The sequence below is a fragment of the Sorex fumeus genome, unplaced genomic scaffold (assembly GCF_029834395.1).
Source record: "Sorex fumeus unplaced genomic scaffold, SorFum_2.1 ptg000001l, whole genome shotgun sequence".
In the NCBI taxonomy this organism is placed as follows: domain Eukaryota; kingdom Metazoa; phylum Chordata; class Mammalia; order Eulipotyphla; family Soricidae; genus Sorex; species Sorex fumeus.
This window is the reverse complement of record NW_026606058.1, coordinates 2198665-2224086: the sequence shown is the minus strand read 5'-3', so window position 1 is coordinate 2224086 and position 25422 is coordinate 2198665. Positions and strand designations below refer to the sequence as shown.

The 25422-nt window shown below is 54.9% G+C and overlaps 1 protein-coding gene across 1 annotated transcript; it reads right to left on the bottom strand.

Moving 5' to 3' along the window:
* Nucleotides 1-1655: 1655 nt before the first annotated feature.
* On the bottom strand, nucleotides 1656-25346 carry PRUNE1 (prune exopolyphosphatase 1). Its single transcript, XM_056109692.1, has 8 exons — nucleotides 25270-25346; nucleotides 17926-18018; nucleotides 16861-17063; nucleotides 12032-12216; nucleotides 9666-9824; nucleotides 8194-8288; nucleotides 7593-7751; nucleotides 1656-3540 (listed from the first exon to the last, which is right to left on the bottom strand). The coding sequence occupies exons 1-8, from the start codon at nucleotides 25306-25308 to the stop codon at nucleotides 3130-3132; spliced, it is 1344 nt and encodes a 447-aa protein (XP_055965667.1). The 5' UTR covers nucleotides 25309-25346; the 3' UTR covers nucleotides 1656-3129.
* Nucleotides 25347-25422: the final 76 nt, after the last annotated feature.

Below are 25422 nucleotides of genomic sequence, written 5' to 3'. Positions count from 1 at the left end.
GGCCTAGGATGCCTTAAGTCTTAAAACCAAAATGTGGGGCTTGCGAGCAGGTAGGCCTTGCACGCGGCTGACCCGGGTTCAATTCCCAGCATCCCCTATGGTTCCCTGAGCACCGCCAGGAGTCATTCCTGAGTGCAGAGCCAGGAGTAACCCCTATGCATCGCTGGGTGAGACCCAAAAAAAGCAAAAAAAAAAAAAAACCCAAAAAAACGAAATGTTGTGACCCCTTCCTCTCTCTTTTCTCATCGTAGCCACACCCCGCGATGCTTGGGGTTCTTCCATGCTTCAGGGACCATGCAGTGCCAGGGAAGAAGGCTCAGCCTCCCACATGCCAGCACAGACCCCCACCCGCCAGCACTCCAGCTCTCCCCACTCCGTCTCTGCTGCTGTGATAACTAACCCAGTATCGCACACATGGCTGGCAGTTTCAGTGTAAAATGCCTGCCGGGTGGGCATGGGGTGGACAGCGCATGCAGGCTTCAATGCTGACACAGGGGCAGGTGCTCATGGTAATTTATACTCCTTTATTATTGAAATTCTTCGGGGGAAGTCACACCTGGCAATGCTCAGGGTTACTCCTGACTGCACTCAGGAATTACTCTTGGCAGGGCTTGGGGGAACCACGTGGGATGCCGGGAGTCGAACTTGAGTCTTTCACATACCTGGCAAATGCCCTTCCCCCTGGACTATTGCTCCAGCCCCTATTTGAACTTGTTTTGGTTGGTGGCCACCCCTGCCAGTGCTTGAAGGTGCTCAAGGGACTGCTTTGAACAGGGATTGCACCCGGGTGCTTGGCTTTCCAGTTTCGGGGCCATACCCCGTAGTATCAGGGCTACTCGTGATTCTGTACTTGACGGTCACTCCCAGCAGTGTTCAGGGGACCTTGTGGTGCTGGGAACTGAACCAGAGCCACACGCATGCAAAGTATCCCATTCCAGTGCTATTTTTTTTTTTTTTTGCCTTTTGGGGTCATACCCAGCAATCCTCAGAGGTTACCCCTGACTCTGCACTCAGGAATTACTCCTGGCGGTGCTCGGGGGTCCATATGGGATGCCAAGGATTGAACCTGGGTTGGTCGCGTGCAAGGCAATGCCCTCCCCGCTGTGCTATCACTCCGGCCCCATCCGGTGCATTAAATCACCTCTCCAGCCTGGGAACAGAGAGCAAGGAGGGTTCTGGAACGAGGAGCAAGTTAAAGCAAAGGATAAAGATGAGAAGGGTTGGCTGCATTTTACTCCCAGAGTTCACAAAAAGGGCTGGAGAGACACAGATTCCACTTTGATCCTGATATCACACGGTCTCTGGTGCACGGCCAGGTGTGGTCCTGGGGGCCCCACGCACTGCTGGGCTGACCACTGCACTCCGGGGCCCTCACATTGAACCGCTGGTCCACAGGCCTCCTGAGCCCTGTGGGGGTCCATCCAGTGAGTTAACAAAAGACAGTGAAATGCAGCAGCTGGGAGGGAAGGAATCTGCTGGCGGCCTGCTGGGCTGGGACAGCAGGACAGTGGGGAGGGCATTTGCCATGGACGCAGTTAACCCCGGTTCCATTCCTGGTGTCCCATAGGATCCCCGGAGTAAGCCCTGAACACTGCTGGCGTGACCCCAAATAAAACAAACAGAAAGATTATAGTTATACAAAGAGACAATAAGACTCTGGACAGGAAGAAAAAGTATTTAATACCTTAACAAAATGCAAAACAAAGTACCCAAGTTACAAAACATAAATTCCTTTGGTTCAGTAATCACGCTATTTTTATCCTCTAATGTCTATCACGTCATTCCCTCAAAGCGAAGTCAAACTAGCCCCTTCACACTGGACATGCCCAAACCATCACAGACCTACTGCTCGGGGCCACTGCTGGCACTCACAGGGCATGGGGCAGGGGGGACACACACGGAGAGGCGGGTGGTGGGGAGGGAGTGGACACATGCAGAACATGTCAAGGGGAGAACCAGGCGGGTCCCTCGAGCATGGATCATTATACCCTGTACATGCGACATCAGCGGGGTCCCTCGGTACAATCACACAGAAACATGGACGATCCAGTGACCCTGCACATTCCGGGGAAAACAGAATCAACAACAACAAAAACCAGTAGCAGAGAAGTGGGAGCAAGGGGCAGACCACAGAATCCCAGAGACAACCCAGGTTCTTGACTTCCCAGGCGGGAAACGAGCAACGGGAAGCGTCTTGCCAGACGACAGTCAGGGCTGCCTGAGGAGAACTGGTTTTTGTTTTTTTTCGGACCACACCTTTCGGTGCTCAGGATCTGCTCCTGGTTCCTATGCCCAGGGGTGCTGGGGATGGACCCTGGAACCTGGGTCGGCCGCGTGCAAGGCCATCAGCTTCCCCCTGTCCCATCACTCAGGTCCCTGGGTGAGAACTCTACCTGCCTTTCAGAGGAGGAGCAGGAAGAGAAGGGGATGGAAGGGGAAGGCCCGGGCCTGCGAGGCAGTCTGGGCTCTCCCAGAGATCTGCAGCTTCCGGGACTCATTCCCACCAGGTGGTGGGGCTTATGGAGGTTCCCAAACTCACAAACCAGTGCTCCTGGCTCCTGCAGGAGCCTCCCGGGGTCAGAAGCATGGCAATGGAGAGGCAGGCAGGCCAGCAGGGGAGGACCAAGGAACACGGTCTCAAACCTGCTCCCAACGTGAGCGGGGCATGCCCCCACCCAGAGTAGAAACGGAGCCGGCAGAGTAAGGTCTTGGGGAGTGCAGGAGGCGTCCTGGCACTGGGGCAGTTGCAAATCCGTGTTCCCAAAGCCCATTCTCTGCCCTCTCCGGCTCCCAGTCCTTCTGACTGACCAGAGAATGACTCCGAGACGGCGAATCACGGCTCCAAGACGGACAGTGATTGTGTTAAGGGTCTGAGGACCCTATGGGTACACATTCATCTTTTGTGCAGCTCTGCTGGGACTGTGCAGGCCTGACCTTGCGCCCCAAGCAAAGGAAAGAGAGGAAAGTCAGTGTTGATTAAAGGAAATAAATTAAACACCGAGTGTGGCTGGGGGGGAGGGAGGAGGGGGCCTCCTCCAGCCAGTGTGACGAGATCAGAACACCGGCTCCCAGCACGCTCGACGCATGCATTCCGGGCGCATGCCTGGCCCTCTGCTCGGCCCGTGGTGGTCACTTCTTGGCCTGGGAGAGGGAGATCTGGCAGCATTTCTCAAAGATGGCATCGGCCGAGAGCTTCAGCAGCCCCTGATCCAGTGGGCACTCGTCCACCAAGCTGTTCATGGGCGTGGGGGGCAGGGAGGGCTCCTCATCATCCTGACTCAGCCCCGGGGCCAGGGGGTGCCCTGCCCTGTCCAGTTCCTTGTCCATGTGCTCCCTGGACACGCCTCCCACCTCCGGCTGCCAGCAAGGGATATTCACAGAGTCAGAATGTGCTGACAAGGCTTCCTGGAGCAGAGGCAGGACCTTCTTGCGAGAGGCTTGGGCATTTCCCTGAAGATAAGCCTGGAGGTGTGGGTGGGTGCTGGGGAGAGGGGTGAGCCTCAGGGATGGCGCCTGTGAGCACTCCAGCACCCTGCAGATCTAGAGGGCGAAAGGACAAAGGAACAGAGTGAGCAGACGGCGGCAAGACTTCAGGCTTTGGTGGCCGGAGTGATAGCACAGCGGGCAGGGCGTCTGCCTGGCACACGGCCGACCCAAGTTCAATCCTTGGCATCCCACATGGTCCCCCAGGCACCGCCGAGAGTGATTCCTGAGTGCAGAGCCAGGAGTCACCCCTGGGCATCGCTGGGTGTGACCCCCCCCCCATCGAAAGAAAAAGCAAAAAAAAAAAAAAAAAAACCAAAAAACTTCAGGCTTCTAAGGCAGACATTTCTCTACTGTAAACGGGGACAAAGATCATTTTTCGGTTTTGGTTTTGGGACCACACCCGGCAGTGCTCTGACCTTACTCCTAGCTCTGTGCTTAGGGATAACTTCTGGTAGACTTGGGAGATCCCGTGGGGTGCAGAGGATCGAACCCAGGTCGGCCATGTGCTAGGCGAGTGCCCTACCTGCTGTACTTTCTCTCTGGCCTCAGAAAAAAACACTTTCAAATGAGGTCAGTCAGACTTCAGTCATACTGCTTATCACAAAAGGCACTTCAGATAATAGTAGTATTTTATATTTCGGTCTGAGGTCATACCCGGTGGTGCTCTGGGTTTACTTCTAACAGAGCTAGAGGACCACAGGGGATGCTGGGGATCAAACCAGGGTCGGCTGTGTACAGGGTAAGTGCCCTACCAGCTGTACTATCACTCTGGCCCAACACACAATATTCCAGAAACAGAAGCAGCGTTTGAGAACATGCACTGCACCCTTTGAGTAAATGCACCAAAGAGTAGAGACGGTTGATGTCTTAACTGAAGACGCGCACGGGTATCGAAGCCATGGCTGGGTCCGGCCACCGGCTCCGAGCTGAGGGGGTGGCAAGGGACTTTCTGGTTTCTGCACCTTCAACTCCATCCTCAGCCACACTGAGTTCAGGAGAAGGATACAGGCAAAAAGGGATGACAGAAAAGAGGTGACGTGACCCTGGGTGACGTGGGATGGTGGCATCTGTCAAATCTGCCTAATCTTGCCTTTTATGCAAGGTTACTCAATTGCCTTGCTTAGAGGACAGGATGGGGTTGACAGAGGTTAGGTAACTTCTTTAAAGTTGAGCAGGGAGAGTACAGGCGTGACGAACTGCCTACATGTGGCAAAACCTCGTTTGACCTCTGACACCGTATAGGGGCCCCCTGAGCCCTACAGGAGTGACCCCTGAATACAGAAGTTAGCTCTGAGCGCCCTGGTGAGTCCCTCCCCCTCTGCGTGGCAAAAATAAATAAATGACATCAAGGGCTGTTGGCTCTTTTTTTTGGAGTGGAGCAACTATTCCTGGTTGAGCGTTCAAGGGTCACTCCCAGAGGTGTTGGGGGGACCATGGGTGCCAGGGGTTGAACCCAGAGCTTCTGCAAGCAAAGATGTACTCATCTCCTGAGCTTCTCCGATGATACAAGATCTAATTACAACACTTTATATACATGTATGTTTGGGGGAGTTCTCTTGTTTTGGGGCCACCCCCAGTGATCTCAGGGGTTACTCCTGGGCCTGCAGTCAGGAATTGGTCCTGGCAGTGCTCAGGTGATGATATAGGATGCCGGGGTTGGACCCAGGTCAGCCGTGTGCAGGACAAGCGCCCTTCCTGCTGTGCTATCTCTCCAGCCCATTAATATGCATTTATTTATGTGGATATGAACCCTAGAGTTTCTCTTCTGTTTGGGGGTGGTGGGTCACACCAGGCAGTGTCCGTGGGCTACTCCTGCCAGCGGGTGGGAGGGTCCCTGGCTCGGAGCTGGGGTCCCATGCACAGACACCACGTGTGTCTACCCCCAGTACTGCCTCTCCAGCCCATACTGGTTTGGCCGGTTTGGGACCACACCTGGAGGTGCTCAGGGCTTACTCCTGGCTCTGTGTTCTGGGGTCTCTCCTGGATGGCTTGGGGGAGTCAAAGGCGGTGCTGGGAACTGAACCCGGCCAGAAACATGCAACCTTAACCCCTGGAATCTCTCTCTGGCCCCAGAAGTGTTTCTCAGGGCCCAAGCCCCCTGTCCTTCATTTGATCCCAGCCCCACAGGAGTGATCCCTGGGCAGCCTGACAGTCTCTCCCCAGCAATCACCCAGCTATGCTCAGGAATCACTTCTGGCTGTGCCTGGAGGATACTGTTTCTCCACCCCCACAACCACTGTTTCTTCTTACGGTGCCAAACTATCTGAATGAAATTGCTTTTACCTCCTGGAAAAGACTCAGGCAAGGGAGAGAGGAGGCGAACAGGGCTTCCCAGGTACAAAGGCTGATCTGACCACATCTGACCAGTCCTAGCTGTCTGCACCGGTCTACGCTGGGTCTTCGCTGCCCAGAGTCCACGGCCTGACCATCTGGAGTCCACTCCGAAACCCTGCCCTGAGCTAATCAGTAACCCACAGAAGAAAACATGAAAGAGGTACAAGTGGCCACAGGAAAGATCAGGAGGAAAACAAGCCTGGGGCCAATCTGGGGCATGGGGGTGGGGGATGGGGGGTGGGGGGTCTCTCGAGGGTTCTAGCCCAGCATCCCACAGGTCCCGAGCCCCACCCGGAGTGACCCTGAGCAGAGCCAGGAGCAAGTCCTGAGTCTGCACTTGGCCCAAGGAGCTGCTTCTGCCACAGGCCAGCGGGAAGGTTTCTGAGCTGACCCTTCATTTGTCTCCTGAAACCCTGAGTCAATCTGGGTGGCCACAGCCAGCGCGAGGCCCCTCTTCGCAGCGGTGAGATTTCGGTCTCACCTCCAGATTGACAGTAGCTCCTTTTAACTGGACTCCAAGTTCTTTCTGAGGAGGAGTTGGGTCTCTGAAATCTCTGCTTTGCCTTCTTTTTTTTTTTTTTTTGCTGTACTATTTTTTCTTTCTTTTTTTTTTTTAAATTAGTGAAACACCATGAGGTACAGTTGTAGACTTACATATTTTTGTGTTTGTGTTTCAGTTATACAATGATCAAATACCCAGCCCTCTACCAGTGCCCATTCTGATCCCAGTAGCCTGCCGAAATCTCTGCTTTTCAACAACAGTATGGTTAAGAATATTCACATAGAGAATAAAAAGTGGGGACGGAGGGGGCTGGAGCGACGGCACAGCGGGTAGGGCGTTTGCCTTGCACGTGGCCAACCCAGGTTCGAGTCCCAGCATCCCATATGGTCCCCTGAGCCCTGCCAGGAGTAATTCCTGAGTGCACGAGCCAGGAGTAAACACTGTGTATCGCCGGGTGTGACCCAAAAAGAAAAAAAGAAAAAAGTGGGGAGGGAATGTTTTAGAACTAGGTCCAAGGACCTATTATGCAGGCTGAGAGGGGTGGGGGAAGAGGCTAGGACGAAGCACTTGCCTCCTTGTGTGTGAGGCTGTGGCGTATTGTTTTTTTTTTGGTGAGGAGAGGATGGGTCATACACTGGGCACTCTGGGGCTATTTCTGGCTCTGTGCTCAGGGGTCACTCTTATCAGGGCTTGGGAGATCAAATCAGTGCCCACCGCGTGCCAAACAAACCCTTTAACCTGTACTACGTCTTTGGTTCTTTGGCCCTCGAGGCCCTGGGTTGGAGCACAGGCATCAGAGCACTCCGAGCCGCGGCTGTGTGCACCTGCCCTCACCTCCCTCTCCATACCTGCCCGGTGCAAGAGGGCCCTTCAATTTTTAATTTATTTTTTGTTTTGTTTTGTTTTGGGGTCACACTGGTGATGCTCAGGGCTTACTCCTGGTTCGACATTTAGGAATTACTCCTGGTGGTGCTCAGGGACCATACGGGATGTCGAGGATCAAACCTGGTTGGTCACGTGTAAAGCAAACGCCCTCTCCGCTATACTATTGTTCTGGTCTCTTTTTTTTAGTTTAGTTTCACATCTAGCTGTGCTCAGAGACCGTGTGGGATGCCAGGGGTTGAACCCAGGCCAGCCGCGTGCAAGGCTCCACCTCACTCACTATTCTATTGCTCTGACCCTAAGGTGGGTCCTTGAAAGGGTCTTTCCAGTCGAGGTGGCACAGACAGGGGCACTGTGGTCCCGAGGATGGAGAAGGACAGAGACTCACTGTTGCTTGCAGAGCCGCAGGAGGACAGAAAACGGCCAGCTGGCGCTCTGGCTCGCTGTGCGGTGTGTAACAGATGGTCATGGCGATCAGGGCGTCATAGCCATGGGCCTGGCAGAAAGCGTGGAGCTCGGCCATGAGGCCAGACCTCTGCAGGAAGGCCTGTAAGAGAAACGACAGACAGGGCTGAGAGCAGGACACGCTCTGGAAGGATTTCTCTGCACCTCTGCCTGGGCCTGGGCACCAGAGAAACGGTTACCCTGGGCCCCAGCACACACACTCAAGGGCACACCATCCCTTGGGCACCAGTCACAACACTGCGTGCAACCACCAGGACTGTCACCCGATCCCTTGCACCCAGTGTGTGACTCCCAACAAGCTACAACCAAACTTGGGAACCCCAGACACGGCGGCAATAACGGGGAGAAGGGACATGACGTCTGGGCGAGACACAGGCCCTGCGGAGCCCGCCTTGCCCTAAGCACACGCTGGGCATGCAGTACCCGATCCAGGCCCAGCACTGCCCGGAGCATGCAGAGAGGTGGAGGGAAGGAGGTGAGCACCGGCAGGAGAGCAACGGGGCTGTGCAGAGCCAAGAGCTCACCTTCAGATCCATGTAGATGACACTGATGGCCACCTTGATGCCCTGCCTGAAGATGGTCTTCTGGTCCTTCCTCAGCATCTGCTCAGTGGTCAGTCCTAGAAAGAGGCATGAGACCAGGGTCAGAAGCCCAGTGGGGTAAGGAGACCAAGGTGTGTTGAGAACAAGGAAGAACAGATAATGAGGGGTGGAGAGAGACCACGAGGGAGGACCCTTGCCTTGCAGAGGCAGCGCGCCCGAGACCCTGATTGACTCCCCGGCTCCACACAACGTTGCCCAAGCACTGCCAGGATCACGCCAGAAGGAGCCCGACCACCTGAGGGCATGGCTCCAGAGCCTCCCTTCCCCGAATCAAAGAAAGATCAGAATGTAGATCAGAACATAATAAAGGTCACAGCCGGGCGAGAGCACGCCTTCCGTCCCGGCGGCGGGAGCACTTGCCCTGCACGTGACCAACTCTGTCACTGCAACCCGCAAGATTCTAAGCACCGCCAGGAGTGATCTCTGAGCACAGAGCCAGGAGTCACGCCTGCGCACTGCCAGGTGTGGCCCCCACACAAAAACAAAACAAACAAAAACTTAAACAACTGGGTCGGAGAGCCAGAGACCAGCACAAAGCTGGAGAGCGCATGCTCTGAATGGGGGAGGTCAGGCTTCATGCCCGGCCCTACTTGGTCCCCTGAGCACCACTGGGAGTGACCCCAGAGCCAGGAGTAGCTTCTGAGCAAAGTTGGGTGTAGCTAAAAAACGAAATAAATAACTGGGTCACGGTAGTTATCTTTAGAGCTTGGGCCTCTGGAAAGAACAAAAGGAAGAAAAGAAACTTTGACTTTGGTATTTTTCCCCCTTTATATATTAACTTTTGTGTTGGAAGTACACGTGGTACTTTTCTCCTTATTTTTTGACTGCCACCGGGAGGGCTGGATAGTCAGTACCAGGGTTAAGGTACATGGCAGGGTTCAACCCTGGCTTGATCTCTGACACTGCACTGCCCAGCATGGCCCCAAAACCCAAAGGTCCATGAAAAAAAATCAATGTCCGAAGGGAGCAGCCGCAGAGCCATAGCGGACTCTCGGTTCCTTTATCCTGGTGTCAACCTAAGAACTTCTGTCCCTAGCCAATCCTCGAAACCTCACCTGGTAATCTAGTGTTCTCTGAGGATACTTCTTTGATTAGACTGGTCAACCCGGCGACTCAAAGGTCACGCCTCGGGGCATTAAGGGGACCAAATTCATCGGGGTGGGGAACAGAGCTCCTAATTCAGAGGACCATGTTCCAGCTTGAGTTCTGTGTCGCCACTGAATTCTCTCTCCTGCCCGCTGATACTCCTTTGCTTTTGCTTCTTGGGTCACATCTGGTGGTGCCCAGGGGACCCTCATGGGTGCCAGGAATCGCACCCGAGTCAGCTGCATACAAGCAAACGGCTGCTGGCTGTCCTACTTCTAGTCCTAAGATGTCAGTCCAAAGCTTCCTACCTGACACATCAAATTTTGCCTTTTGTAGAAAATCAAAGATGTCTTTCCTCTTGGGCAGATCTGGGAAGAGGCGCTCCAGCTTCTCCACGTATGTGCTGTCTTTCGGGGTTGCCTTTCCCATTTTGGGGTCCATGTTGACACAGTCCAGGATGATTGTTCCTGTGGGGAAGGGAGGTGGAAGTGAGGTCACGTTCCGATCAGGTCACACACACTGCTCACACCTGTTCTCTCCTGGAAAGGCCGTTGTGGGCACACACTGACCGCATCCCCACGGGCAAATGCTCTGACATGTCCCTTTCTACTGCTCTGAGTCAGCTAAAGAAAAAACAACACGGGCTGGAGCCATAGCACAGCGGGTAGGGCGTTTGCCTTGCACGCGGCCGACCCTGGTTCAATTCCCAGCATCCCAAATGGTCCCCTGAGCACTGCCAGGGGTAATTCCTGAGTGCAGAGCCAGGAGTGACCCCTGTGCATCGCCAGGTGTGATCCAAAGAGCAAAAAAAAAAAAAAAACAGAAAAGAAAAGAAAAAAACAACATGAATTGGGCATTTGCCTTGCAACCAGCTGACCTGGTTCGTTCAAATCCCTGACATCCCATCCCACATGGTCTCCTGAGCACCCCAGGAGTAACCACTGGGCATAGCCGGGTGCGACACAAAAAGCCAAAAAAAAAAAAAAAAAGAAAACACAACAGGGGCGAGAGATGGCAGATGGCACAGTGGTGAGGGCGCTTGCCTTGCAGGCAGTGACCCAAGTTTGCTCCCTGGCACCCCATATAGTCCCCTAAGCACCGCCAAGAACGAGTCCCGAATGCAGAGACAAGAGTAAGCACTGAGTATCACCAGGTGTGCCTCCTGCCCCCCCCCAAAAAACAACCAAAGGAAACACCACAAGGCCCAAGGAGATGGCAGGAAGGACTGGAGCACGCGATGCGCATGTGTGAATCCCAGCACCAGACGTCCCCTGAGTACCACACAGCTGGCCCCCTTGGTCCCCAAGCACCTCAGAGCCTGACCGGCAACTGCCAGACCTGAGCACTGAACTGTTCATCCCAGGAGGGGCACTGGGCCCCTGAACATTGCTAGGGAGCCCCACCCATCAGGGTAGTTATTAAAAACAAAATGGAACAGAAAAGCACCTGCAGATAACCTCAGACCAGTGGGTACAACCTGGAGTGAGTCTACGTGGCAAGTTCCCACGAAAACAAAAGAGAAAATGGGCACCTGGTCCCAAGTAAGACTCCCAGACCCAAAAACACATGAGGAGAAAGTCCTGCGGCCTTGACCTTCCACCCACAGAGACGAGGACCAAGCCCAGGAGAGACAATCTCTTTCCCGAAGGCCAGATTCTAGCAAAGTGTCTTAGAAACCACAAGAGGGGGCTACATTTGATCACCGATGATCAAGCTCCTTTTCATCAATGAAGACGACTGCAACAAGAATGGTTAAGAGGTTTGCTCCAGAGGGGCTGGAGCAATAGGACGTGAGAGGGCACTTACCTTGCACTCAGCCAACCAGGGTTCAAACCCCGGCATCCCATATGGTCCCCAGATAATGCCTGGAGTGGTTCCTGAGTGCAGAGCCAGCAAAAACCCTGGGCACCATGGGTAGGGCAATCCCCGCCCTCCCTCCCTCCCTCCCTCCCTCCCTTGACTCCTCCCCCTCAAGAAAGAAATCTGCTTCAGGCCATCCAGAACAAATATGATGATCTGGTTTTGTTTCCCAGTTCTAGGCATAGAACGGGCAAAGCAAGGGCTCTAGCCACTGGTCTACCTCCTCGGCTCTCGAATACTTTCTGGATCATTGGCTCAGTCTGCTGGGAGCTGTCTCAGAGATACAGCACCGGTCTTTTTCTTTCGGTTTTTGGACCACACCCAATGGTGTTCAGGGCTTACTTCCAGCGGTGCACTCAGGGATCACTCCTGGAGGGGCTCGGGGACCATATGGGGTGCAGGGGATAGAACCTGGGTAGGCCCTGTGCCAGGCAAATGCCCTTCCTGCTGTCTTATGGCTCAGGCCCCACGGCACATGTCTCGCACGCCTGGGCCTTCAGTTCAGGTCCCTCCGCTGCCAGATTAAAGGGGAAAAAACAAACCCCGGCTCCTGCCTTCCGAGGCCACAGTGCTCCCAGCAGGAGCGTGGCAGCCCCGCGTCTCCTTCCTGCTTCCCCTGAAAAGCTCCCCCCAGCCTCTCTGGTGCCAGGCTGGAACTGGGCCTTACATATGCACTCCAGTCTTCCGGGCACTGCCATCCTCCCTGCAGCTTATTAATGCCGTGTACGGGTCAGACGGCTCCGCAGGGTGCAGAGGGCTGAAAGTCCCACCCCTGTGTCCCAGGCCAGGGTGCGCGGTCTCCAGCCAGGCCCACCGTGCAGAAGAGCTGCAGTCGGCCAGTCCAGGATCTCTGGCGCCCCCTGCAGGATCCGCTCGGTCACCAGGGTCGCACAGGAGCCCACCAGCTCTACACACACTCGGTAGGGCGCGCGCTGCTTCTGCTCCACAGGCCGGTGGTCCAGCACCTCTGCCACCGCCTCCTCCAGGGCTGCGTCAGCTCTGTGGGGATGCAAGTGGGGAAAAAAGGACAGGCTGGGGGCCCTCTGCCGCACCCCGCACCCAACCTCACCCGGACCAAAGGCCCGAACTCCGGGTACTTGGTCACGCCTCCTTCCCAGCCCTAATTTGTGAATGTTACTATTAAATCATCTTCTCATGATTTATTAAACGTACGAGGGGAGAAATATGGTTTAAAAACCGGGCTGGGGGTATCCTAGAGGAAAGGGCAGTTCAGATAGAGAAGGGAGCACCAAATAAAGGATGTTTGGAGGATCCTCCCAGGAGGGGAGATGCATGTCGAAAGTAGACTATGGACTGAACATGTTTGCCACTCAATGCCTCTTGTGCAGACCACAACACCCAAAAGGAGAGAGAGAACACAGGGGATCGCCCTGCCACAGAGGCAGGGTGGGATGGGAGGGATGGGGGTGGGAGGGATATTATCCATGGTGGTGGAAAATGGGCACTGGTGGAGGGATGGGTATCTGATCATTGTATAATTGAAACCCAAGCACAAAAAATTGTAAATCTACAACTGTAAAAAAAAAATTCCTTCATTGGGGCTGGAGCAATAGCACAGCGGGTCGGGCGTTTGCCTTGCACGCGGCCGACCCGGGTTCGATCCCCAGCATCCCATATGGTCTCCCAAGCACCGCCAGGAGTAATTCCTGAGTGCAGAGCCAGGAGTGACCCCTGAGCATTGCTGGGTGTGACCCAAAAAGGCAAAAAAAAAAAAATTCCTTCATAAAATAACATATTTGTAAAAAATAAATAAATAAATAAATAAATAAAAGAAAAAAAGAAAAAAAAACGGGCTGGATTAATCAATGGCTGAATAAAGAGCTGTACTCTTCCGGTAACAGATATGAAAAGAAGGGACTGGAGTGATAGTATAGTGGTAGGACACTTGATATGCCAAGGGCTGACCCACGTGTGATCCTTGGCACCCCATATGGTCCCTCTTGAGCGCCATCAGGAGTGACCCTTGAGCAGGGCAGGAAAAGCCCCTGAGCACCACTGGGTGTGCCCTGACCCCTGCCCCACAAATAAGCAAGTCAAATCAGTAATGAGTAATGGTGCATGGTAGCAAGTGCGTACCTTGAAAGCCAGTCACAAATGCTCGCAGGGCACAGTCCTGGCACCCCCGGCTGAGCTTGAGGCCTGCAGCAGGCCCCTCAGCCTGATCTGAGCCCAGGTGCCTGAAGTCCCAAGTACCCAGGGCCCCAGGGAATCAACGGCACAGCAGGGCCCGCGCAGACCCACGGCTGGCTGAGAACTCTTAGGATGGGCTCCTGGGTCTACCGAACACCTCGAAACGTTCCCCCACTCACAGAAACAATGTTTTGGCAGAGAGGGGGGACCGCACCTGGCAGAGCTCAGGGCTTACTCCTGGCTCTGTGCTCAGGATCACTCCAGGCAGGGGGTGGGGTCCCTCTGGGGAGCCAGGAATTGAAGCCTGGGTTAGCTGTCTGCAGGGCAGCACCTAATGTAATCAGCTTAATCTCTGCACTATCCGTCCGGCGCCCCCGTATTTGGTTTTCAGGCCACACTCGGCAGTGCACAGGGGCTACTCCTGACAGTGCTCGGGGGCCGATCCGGGGCCTCCTGCATGCCCTGCATGTACTCCAGCCTGGCTATTTACTTTGGCTTTTTGGGTCACACCCGGCGATGCACAGGGGTCACTCCTGTTTCATGCACTCAGGAATTACCCCTGGCGGTGCTCAGGGGACCATATGGGATGCTGGGAATCGAACCCGGGTCAAGGCAAACACACAACCCGCTGTGCTATCGCTCCAGCCCCTGTACTATCTTTCTGGCCCTGAGTTGTTATTTTAATTCTGTCCCCACTCCCACGTCCCTATTGATGACGCTTTGATTCTCGCTACTGATGACGCTTTGATTTTGCTAGTGTGTAAGGTCTAACGAATGTTCTCCCACATTCTTCAAAATCTTGGAGAAATGGGGGAATGGACCATACTCTGCAATGCTCAATACTCCGGGTTCTGTGCTCAGAACTGACCCTTAATCACTGTCACTGTCGTCCCGTTGTTCATCCATTTTTCTCAAGTTGGCCCAGTAACGTCTCCATTGTGAGACTTGTTGTTACTGTGTCTGGCATATCGAATACGCCACGGGGAGCTTGCCAGGCTCTGCCGTGCGGGCGAGATACTCTCGGTAGCTTGCCGGGCTCTCCGAGAGGGGCGGAGGAATCGAACTCGGGTCGGCCACGTTGGCTGCGTGCAAGGCAAATGCCTTACCTGCTGTGCTATCGCTAGCGGTGCAGAAAACTGAACCCAGATCAGATGCAGGTAAATTAAGTGTCCTAACTGCTGCGCTATCTCTGAGGCCCCTCACATTCTTTTTCATTTTGGGGCTACACCCAGCAGTGCTCAGTGCTTACTCCTGGCTCTGCCTGGGGGCCCCACAGGGATGCTGGGGATTGAACCCGGTTCGGCTGCGTGCAAGGCAGACGCCTTCTCCACTCAACTGTCGCTCCAGCTCTCCTCACATTATTTTCCCTGTGGTGCTCACCAGAGTTGCACGTTGGGTTTCCACTGGGCCTTCAACAGTTTCTTTTATGGTGGTAGGAGTGGAGGGTCGTGAAACCAGCTCTGATCAGGGTTTACTCCTGGCTCTGCACTCGGATCACTCCTAGAAGTGTTTGGGGGAACTGCATGGGGCGCCAGGGATCACACTGAGGTCAGATACATGCAAGGCCAGTGCCTTGACTCCTGTATTATCTCTCCGAGCCCTTTGTCTCTATTTTGTTGGCTTATTTTTTGTTTTATTTTTGGTTCTGGGTCCCACGAACACTGCTAGGAGTAATTCCTGAGTGCAGAGACAGGAGTAACCTCTGAGTATCTCCAGGTGTGTCCCCCACCCACACACACACACACACACACACACACACACACACACACACACAAAGTACAAATTTGATTCTAATTAGGATGTGGAAATAGAACACAAGTCCTATACTACCCTCAGAGACCAGCCTTCTTGGAAAGACCGATTATCTCCAATCTGGCCCCGCAGACCTCTCTTCAGCTTATCTTTTTCATGGCCAACTTCTCTTCATATTCCACGCTCCAGCCATGCAAAACAAACACAGCAATCCCCAGCTGCCGGGCCCCTGCCTCCTGCCTCTGCTGGTACCAATCTCGCTCTCTGCCTGGCTACGACCCGCGACTGCCTGCCTCCCCACTCACTGAGCAAACAGTCCTCGCTCAGGCCGAGATCAAGGGTCGGGTGTTAAGGGTATCTCTTGACACTCCTATCCCTGCTCATTCTCCATGGCCCCCTGCCGGCCCACGACCCTCCTTCCCAGAGCCGAGGAGAAGAGGGACCCAGTCTCAACTTCATCTTTTTTGTTTTGTTTTGTTGCTTACCCCAGAGGTGCTCAGGGCTTATTCCTGGCTCTGCACTCAGGGATCCCTGCTGGCGGGCTCGGGGTCCAGACGGAGTGCCATCGGGGCTGGCCACATGCAAGGAAAGCACCCTCCCCGCTGGACACTCTCCGGCCCCTCACCTTCATCTTCTGAGGAGTTGATGTTGCCCAAATTAGTGTCTTGGTTGGCTTTAACGTCTCAGTTTCTCTAAAGCAGTGGTTCTAAATCTGAGCTCTGAGTCCCTATTTTAAGAATAATGAAAATCCAAAAGAACAAAAAAGGAAAAAAAATCCATTCTCTTGAGAATGAATAGATTAATGTTTTCCCAGGTGTGCTCCCAGAAAAATACACACGTTTCCATGTTAGCAGAAGCCAGATGGAGGAAGGTTTCAGATGCCTGTTATTTTGTTGGCAGCTGTTTCCAGCCCTAAATTAGGGATGAAGTTTTTGTTTGTTGTAAGGCAGGAGTGATATGATAGTTCAGCACCTTGCACGCGGCTGACCCAGGATCTATCCCCGGCATCCCACATGGTGCCCCAAGCCCACCAAAAGTGAATCCTGATTGCAGAGCCACAAGTAAGCCCTGAGCAGGGTCGGGTATGGCCCAAAACACTAAAAGGGAAGAAAGAGACAAAGGAAGAAATTAAAAAGAAAGAGAAGGAGGGGGGCTGGAGCGATAGCACAGCGGGTAGGCATTTGCCTTGCACGCAGCCAACATGGCCGACCCGGGTTCGATTCCCAGCTTCCCGTATGGTCCCCTGAGCACCGCCAGGAGTAATTCCTGAGTGCATGAGCCAGGAGTAACCCCTGAGCATCGCCGGGCGTGACCCAAAAAGAAAAAAAAAAAGGAGAGAGAGAGAGAGGGGAGGAGAGGGAAGATTTCTGATTATCCTTTAGTGTGAACTCTTCTGCTGGGGGCACACCCTACAGTACTCAGGAGCCTCCCCAGCAACGTGCACTGCTCAGGTGTCACTCTGAGGACTGCGGGGTGCTGGGAATCAAAGTCGGACCTCTGAAGGCAGAGCGTGTGTCCCCGGCCTCCATCTCCCCAGCCTGTCTACATTTTCAACTTGTTTCCATTTCTTGAACATTCGTGTCACTGGATTCCTAATGAGATTTTTTCTACTGCTTTTCTGCAACCCAGAAGTCCCGTCAGCGTCGCCTGCGGTGACCCAGTGAGATCCCCGAAAGCAAAATAATCTTTCTTCCCATCTTCTTCGTCACGTGATCAAGTGTCAGTTTCACTTCTACTTACTTGGGTAAAACGTGATGGTCGACAAGGGTGAGGGTGAGCTGGCCGGCCTGGTGCAAAGCATGCAAGTCAGCCTCGTCCCGGAAAATCAAGAGGGATTCTGGAATGTTCACCTTCTGAAGGAAGAACACGATGTCGGCCCGCAGCGGCAGCTCGGAACGTTGTATATTTAAAACAGGCACAAAGATTTCCTCAGTCTCCGTTGTCTGGATAGAAAAGTGAAGAGAGAACAAGGCCGTGTTGGAGAACAGACAGAAAAAGAAAGAAAATGACTCGTCGGAGGGAAATGAGATTTTTTTCTTTTTCTTTTTGGGTCACACCCGGTGATGCACAGGGGTTACTCCTGGCTTTCTTTGCACTCAGAAATCACTCCTGGCGGTGCTCAGGAGACCATGTGGGATGCTGGGATTCGAACCCAGGTCGGCCGTGTACAAGGCAAATTCCCTACCCTACACTCTAGGGAAATGAGATTTTTGTTTGCTCATTTGGCCATATCCAGCAGTGCTCAGGGCTTACTCCTGGCTCTGCACTCAGGGATCACTCCTGGCGGGGCTCCGGAGACCAGATTGGGTCCTGGGGATTGAATCCAGCTCGGAGCATGCAAGGCAAGTGCACCCCCCTCCTCTGTCCCCCCCTTCCAACTGCACTGTCCCTCTGGCTCCAAGACGTGACCTTAGGGAAACTACTCCCCTCCTCAAAGTCACACTTACCCAGTGACAGACTAAAAGGACAATTCTTGCCCCCTCTCCTTAGCGGTCACGCAAGGGTCTTCCTGACCCTCGCTGTAGGTACTATCGAGCAGGGATTCTAAGGCCTTGGGGGCTGTCCTGGGAAAGATCTAGATGGTGCCCAGACAAAACTCAGTGACACACCGAGCACTGCTTTAAGGATCACAAATTCTGCAAACTGCATTTACTCACCTGGGTCGCACCACAAACGGGAAAATTTCATCGTTTCAGATTTCAGGGATGGCTGTGTGAGACCCAGCTGAGGCAAAACGCTGAGCACAGCTGGGTCTGGAAGAGGAGCGCCTCTTCTTCCCGAGGGGTTTTGTTCTCAAGTACTCACCTTTGCCAGGTAAAAAGCCAGGGCCAGGGCTGACACTGTCGAGTCCAGGTCGCAGGCTTCGTTTCCCATCACGACGTGCAGCGGCCGGGACTCCTGGGGAGGAAGGAAGGGAAGGAAGGGACTCCACTGAGCACACACTACCCGCACCCCCTCCCGGCAGCCCTCCGAGATGAGCTGATGGGGCTTATGCCACGAGTGAAGTTTCATTTTTGTCTTTTTTTGGCTTCTGCACCGCAACTGGTGGTGTTTCGTGGTTACACCTGGCTCTGCGCTCAGGAATCACTTCTGGCAGGTCAGCCAGTACAGCAGGTCTGCCTTGCACACGGCGGACCAGGTTCGATCCCAGCTCAACAAGGCTGTTGTGAAGCCCCCAGAGCCCCTCCACCAGTGATCCCTGAGTGCACAGCCAGGAGTAACCTCTGAGCAGCACAGGGCATAGTCCAAACACACACAATTAAAAAAAGAGAGAAAGGAAAGAAAAGAAATGACTTCTGGGGCTGGAGCGATAGCACAGCGAGTAAGGTGTTTGCCTTGCACACAGCCAACATGGCCAACACAGGTTCGATTCCCAGCATCCCATATGGTCCCCCGAGCACCGCCAGGAGCGATTCCTGAGTGCATGAGCCAGGAGTAACCCCTGAGCATCGCCGGGTGTGACCCAAAAGGCAAAAAAAAAAAAAAAATTAGAGGTTCCCCTTCACACACACCTTTCCTAGAAAAAATTTAAAAAATCAAAAAAAAAAAAGAAATGACTGCTGGCGGTACTTACTTTGGGGGCCATATGGGACGCCAGAGTGGAACCCGGATCGGCCATGTGCAAGGCAAACGCCCTACGGTGGTGCTATCACTCCGGCCTTTCATAGACGAAGAACTGATGTGATTTACTTACTTGGTTTTTGGTCCACAGCTCGCGGTGCCCTGGGACTATACCAGGTGCTGTGTTCAGGGGACCAGGTGGTACCAAGGACTGAACTGGGGCCGACCACGTGGAAAGTAAGTGTCCTAACCTCTGTACGATCTCTCCAGCCCCTGAGCACCGCCAGCTCTGGCCCCCAAAACGGGGAAACTAAAGTAACTAGAAGACAGCATCTGCGGTGTGGGGGGTTGGAGGGCGCTCAAGGCTGGGGCACACGCCCTGCCTGTGGGCCGTGGGCTCCAGGGCTCCAAGCCTTTCTCCAGCATTGCGGGGTGCAGCGCGGGAACACCCGGGGCCGGCATGCTTGCCAGGTACGACACGTCCAGCCCTGCTGGCTGGGTCCTGGCTCACACGTGTTGGAGACACAGTAATCCACTAAGCCCTCTTCATCAGGGGTTCACTTTTCAGTGTGTGTGTGTGTGTGTGTGTGTGTGTGTGTGTATGAGTGGGGGGGGTCTCACCCAGATTGTTCAGGACTCCTCCCTGTCTGTGCTTGGGGACAGCAGGGCCCTCTGCAGGGGTCAGGGCTGAAACTTCTTGTCCATCGACCCAGCCCTCACCACTGCTTAGCTTGGGGGTGGGCACGCAGGGCTGTGCAGCACAAGGTCAGACTTGGGTTCTCTTTCCAGCACCCTGTCCACTCTGGAACCTTCTTTCATTCTGCTTCTCAGAGAGGAAGGAGGGGCAGAGAAAGTGAGATGGGCTGCTTCCTCTCAGCCCTGCTGGCCATGTGGGGTGGTGGTGGGTCCATAGCTACTGGTGGGCACTTGCCGGCCACACCCACGGCGTACTTGATGTCAGTAATACCCCCAGTGCTGGCAATCCAAAGCACCATCTCCAGATCCCCCCAAGGCCCAAACTGGCTCAGAGGCACCCGGTGAGGGGAAGGTGACAATTCGGACCCAAGGCCACCAGGTACAATCTACTGGGTGGAAGGAAGGGGCAGGGCCCGGAGCTGGGGCTTATCAAGGGGAAAGCGAGGGTCTGGGAGACCCAGAACGTTTCCCCCAGAACGCACTCTGAAAGCAGTGCCAGAAAAGGCAATCCTCCTTTTTTTTTTTCTTTTTGGGTCACACCCGGTGATGCACAGGGGTTACTCCTGGCTTTGCACTCAGGAATTACTCCTGGTGGCGCTCAGGGGATCATATGGGATGCTGGGAATCGAACCCAGGTTGGCCACGTGCAAGGCAAACAAACACTCTACCCAATGTGCTATCGCTCTAGCCCCCAGGAAAGACAATCTTAGAAGGTTCCTGGTGTAGAAACTGTCCTCACCAATTACTAGGCAGGTTTTTGTTTTTATTTTATTTTCATTTTTGTGTGCTTGTTTTTAAGCCACACCTGGCATTGCTGAGGACTTACTCCTGCCTCTGTGCTCGGGGATCATTCCTGGTGGTCTTGGGGACGATACGGGTGATAGGGATTGAACCCATGTTGGCTATGTGCAAGACAAGTGCCCTATCCACTGTGCCATCTCTCCGGCCCCTTGGTTCCTTCTTTTCTTTTCTGGGCCACAACCAGCTATGCTCAAAATCACTCCTGGCTCTGTACTCAGGAATCACTCCTGGCGGGGCTTCCAGGGACCATATGGGGTACCGGGATCTAACTTGGGGGTCAGCTGTGTGCAAAGCAAAAGCCCCGCCTGCTGTACTATCCATGTAGTTCCAGGCTTTTGGAAAGCACTTTCTTCCCCTTCTCTGACTAACCTCAGAGAGAAGTATAAAAAGCAGAGTCCACACTCAAAATTCGGGACAATGGTCGGGGCCAGAGCGATAGCACAGCGGGTAGGGCGTTTGCCTTGCACGTGGCCGACCCGGGTCCCCTGAGCACCGCCGGGGTGATTCCTGAGTGCAGAACCAGGAGTCACCCCTGAGCATTGCCAGGTGTGACCCAAAAAGCAAAAAAAAAAAAAAAAAAAAAAGGAGTGATCCTGAGCGCAAAGGCAGGAGTTACCCCGAGCACCACCGAGTGTGGCCCCCAAACAAAACCAAGTTCTTTCAGGGATGAACGAACCAACCCTGCTGAAGTGCGTGGCTTCATGGTGGGCTGCAGCACCCGCAGGGGGAGGGGGAGGAGGACCCAAACCCGAAGCGCCTCCCAGCCTGGGCTCAGGGCACAAGGCCCCGTCCGGCAGCCTCAGGCAAAAGGGCCGCTCCTGGACTTCCAGCAAACCTTGGGCCAGAAGTGGCTGAGGGCAGCTGTGCATTCCTGTCCCCTGGCAGCACCCGGCATGGCCCACGACACGTGATGCGGACATTCCCAGGCTGAACTCTGCACTCTGCTCCGGTCAGGGAGCACAGCTGGGGCGGAGCTGACCACGGCTCTGCTTGCACCCAGCCTCATTTTCCTCCCAGGAACGTGCAGGGGCCGGGCAGTGGGGCGAGCACGGAGGGCGGGACTGCTGGATCTGCGTGCAGGACCCTGAGATCCGGCTCTAGTCCTGCATCCCCCAAACGCTGCCCAAGCGCCCCCGAGAACGAGAAGAGGCTGCCCGGTGGCAGAGCGCCTGAGTTCTGAGGTTCAAAGCCCATGCTGAAGGCAGAGAGGCAGACAAGCAGAACGACTACTGCTCTGAGCTCAAGAAAGGCCTGAAAGGGAGAGTTCAGCCAGTAGGGCATCTGCCTTGCACGCAGCTAAGCCAGGTCCTCTTCCTGGTACCCCGAGTCCTACCCTGAGTGATCCCTGATCAAGAGCCCTGAGCGCCACTGGCTATGGCACCTGAAGCAGAGTCTACCAGGATAGAATCAGACGGTACACAAGCCTCTCTCAGCAGCCGGACCTTGGGGTGCCTATGGGGTGCGTGTGGGGGGCACCTCCTGCTGTCTCCTTCCGGCCCCACACTCCTCAAAGTCCCCTCGTGTCCCTGAATCCTGCCGAGCACCCAGGCGGGAACTCTGAAGCCTAGTCCCAGCACTCAAGAGTTCTCACATGCAGTGTAAGTCCTGCCCGCAGGAGCGCGTTCCCCTCCTGGGTGCTTTCAAGCATTCCCAGCCCTTAAAATAGCTCATGACTATGTACTTGGTCTTTTTTTAAACCCAGACACTTCTGAGAAGGAAAAGGGGTGCCATTAACAGTCATGCAGAACCAAGGGAAGAACGAAACGTCCTGTCCGGTCGGCAGGTCCACTCTCAGGACCCCAAGCTCAGGGCCCACCCCAGCCCATTTTCTAATGTGTCCAGAGAGCGGGGCTAACACACTGAGGAGAATGAGGACGCCCCAGCTGACCACAGGACAGATACAATCTGCGAGCCACAAGTGAAGAGTGACTTCTCCCCCGACCCCCTTTGAAAGAAAATTCCAGCACCTAGAGCAGGAATACAGCGGGGAGGACGCTTGTTTTGCATGCAGTCGACCCGGGTTTAATCTCTGACACCCCATGTGATCCCCCAAGACCTGCAAGGAGTAATCCCAGAGCGCAGAGCCAGGAGCAAGTCCTGAGCACTGCCGAGTGTGGCCAAAATGAAAACCCCACAGTGAAATGACTGTATCCTGCCGCTTTCTGATCTTGTGGGTCTGAGGCAGGGCAGGTGTGGGGGCAACCCAGAGCCAGCCAAGTAACCCACTTTCCTTCTGAAGCTGAAGATGGTCTGATGTCAACTTTTAAAAACAACAGTTTTTCAAATGATAAAAGAAAAACGAGACGAGGGCCTAGAGCTGGAGAAGGCCCCGGATAAGGGGCTGCGGGATTCTGAAAGCAGGACTGTGCGAGTCAGAGGCCAGCAAGGAACACTGGGTCCGGCCTCACGCCATGAACTTGGGGTGAGTAGCCAGCTTGAATGCAGCCCCATCCTGAGCAAAGATTTTTTTCTTCCCTGGAAGCGAAGGATGAGTCATCACCATGAACAGGACTAATTAAACAAGAACATCCTATTATCTTTGTGACAGAGGCTGTTTTACTGATATCAAATACTAAAAAGGTTATCAACAGGAAATGTGGCTGGGTTATCAGCTGTTCCTATCCTGTGTCAAAGTCAAGCGTTCTATAATTCCCTGAAAGTTATACCAGAGTTTAGCCATGACACTCAAATCTGACAGTGTCTCTGTAACCATGTCTTTTTTCCTTAAAGTACAGCGGGGAAGGCACTGGCTTACATGCGGCTCACACAAGTTCAACCCCCGGCACCAGAGATGGTCTCCGGAACTCACCAGAAGTGATTCCTGGGTGCAGAGCAGGAGTAAGGACTGCTAGTATGGCCCCAAACCAAAAATAACACGCATTTGTGGGCTGGGGCAATAACTCAAAAGCTTGACTAGTGCTTGCATGCAAGATGCCCGGGTTCGATCCTTGACACAGCCTGGTGCCCTGAGCACCTTTGGAAGTGACCCAGAAGAACAAAACCAGGAGCGGTCTGGGCACTGTTGGGTATGGCCCCCAAAACACACAGCAACAACACTAACAAAATCAAGGTTTGTTTGCGTGTTGCTATTTTCCAAATGAATTGTAATTCATTTTCAATTTTAACTCCTGTCTTCCCAAGAAAGGACAGTTGAGAATTGGATGGAGAGACAGAAAAAGATCTTCTTCTTTTCTGTTTCAGGCCTTTCTGTATTTTTAAAGGCCCTAAGTACATTTACTACCTCAATAACACAAAGCAATATTAGGGTCATGGCAAGCAGGAGAAATATGCATCTCACATGTGTGAGGCCCTATTTTTGACCTCCGCCATAAAAAAAAAAAAAGGCAATATAAACGGCTGTCCAGCATAGGTCCGAAGGCCAATTTCAGTCCCCGATATTCCTAGGGTCCTAGGGTTTAATGTTCTCATTTTCCCTGGCCTGACTACGATGCTGAAAGCCCTAAGATAGAACCTTCGTTGGGGAAAAAAAGGAGAACAGATCTTGATACAGGCAGAGACAGGCAGGGACACTAGCAAAACTAGAAAAGTTCAGGGTTTTTCTGGTTCCTACAACTATGGCAGATATGCTGGGGAGGGAGGGGGGTACGCTCTAGGCTCTGTGTGCACCCCGAGACCCAGGGCTCTTTACCAAACAGGCCAAAAGAGACCATTTGGGTTATGGGAGAAAAAAGAAAAAAAAAAATCCCAAAGCTTCTACATTAGACCACCAACGACTTTCTTGCAGTGGAAAACAAAACAATCCTTCCAACTTGCTTTCTGAACTGCATTAAAACTTGCCCCAAGTCGGTCCTTCACAAGGGGAAACACTGGGGTCATCGGCGTTAAGAAGAAATCCAACCTTTTTTCATGCCAGCCTGCTGAATCTGCAGGAGGAAGGCTGCGCTGTGAGCGGATTCTAGAGGCATCCAAGAAACCCCAGGATATTTGGGGCGGCAGGAAAATTCACAAAGGAGGGCGCCGCCGCCGCCAACCCGGGGCCAGCTCCGGAGAGAGCTGGGACAGTCGCTCGCCCGCGGGGACCCCCCAAAGAAGCCCCCCGCGCATCCCGGAGCCCCCGTCGGAGTTGGGCTTGGGGGGACCAGTGCTCATCCCTTCCGGCGGGGGTGGGGGTTTATGTAATTCCAGGCCCAGAAAGCGGACGGGGCTGTGCAAAGGAATGCGGGCCGAGCCGGGCGGGGGTCTGCCGTGCAAGGGGGTCTGCCTGCAAGGGGGTCTGCCGTGCAAGGGGGTCTGCCTGCAAGGGGGTCCGCCTGCAAGGGGGTCTGCAGTGCAAGGGGGTCTGCCGTGCAAGGGGGTCTGCCTGCAAGGGGGTCTGCAGTGCAAGGGGGTCTGCCTGCAAGGGGGTCTGCCGTGCAAGGGGGTCCGCCGTGCAAGGGGGTCTGCCTGCAAGGGGATCTGCCTGCAAGGGGGTCTGCCTGCAAGGGGGTCCGCCGTGCAAGGGGGTCTGCCTGCAAGGGGGTCCGCCGTGCAAGGGGGTCCGCCGTGCAAGGGGGTCTGCCTGCAAGGGGGTCTGCCTGCAAGGGGGTCTGCCGTGCAAGGGGGTCTGCCGTGCAAGGGGGTCTGCCGTGCAAGGGGGTCTGCCTGCAAGGGGGTCTGCCGTGCAAGGGGGTCTGCCGTGCAAGGGGGTCCGCCGTGCAACGGGGTCTGCCTGCAAGGGGGTCTGCCTGCAAGGGGGTCTGCCGTGCAAGGGGGTCTGCCGCTGTGCGCGCGCGTTCCCGGGCGCGGCTGCAAGTCGTGCAGCTCCGACCTCCGCCCGGGCGCCCGCAGGCCTGGGGGGCGCGGCGGGCAGGGGCCCCGCGCTGGACCCCTTGGCGAGCCCCGAACCGGGTGGCGGCCCCAATGCAAGACCCGGACCCGCGGCTCCTCTCCCGGCTCCTGGAAAGACCCCGAAGGTGGAGGGTGGAGGGTCGGGGGGGGTCCCAGGAGCAGGCACGCTGGACCACGGCTGCTCCAGACCTCGGGCCCGGCGGCAGCCCCGTCCCCTGCGGCCGTGGGGGGCGCCCCGAGCCGGCCCCCCTCCTGCATGCAACCCGCGCTGCCCCCCGCCGACGCCCAGCCCCGACCCGCTACCTGCAGCGCCGCCCGGCATCCCCGCAGGTAGTGCTCCATGCTGAGGTCTGAGCTGCGCCGCCGCCCCTCGGGGTGTAGTGGCGACCCGCGGCTACGCCCCGCCCCGCCCCGCCCCGCCCCGCCCCGGGCTCGGGGTGGGTGGGGGGTGGGTGG

What these genes read in the sequence shown, in the direction of transcription:
- PRUNE1 (XM_056109692.1), bottom strand. Translation starts at nt 25,308, where the DNA reads ATGGAGCACTACCTGCGGGGATGCCGGGCGGCGCTGCAG. An exon ending in GACTGCAGCTCTTCTGCACG is followed by an intron (nt 9,825 to 12,031) that starts GTGGGCCTGGCT and finishes CCTTCCCCACAG; the next exon opens with GAACAATCATCCTGGACTGT. An exon ending in GGCAAAATTTGATGTGTCAG is followed by an intron (nt 8,289 to 9,665) that starts GTAGGAAGCTTT and finishes GCCTCTTTCTAG; the next exon opens with GACTGACCACTGAGCAGATG.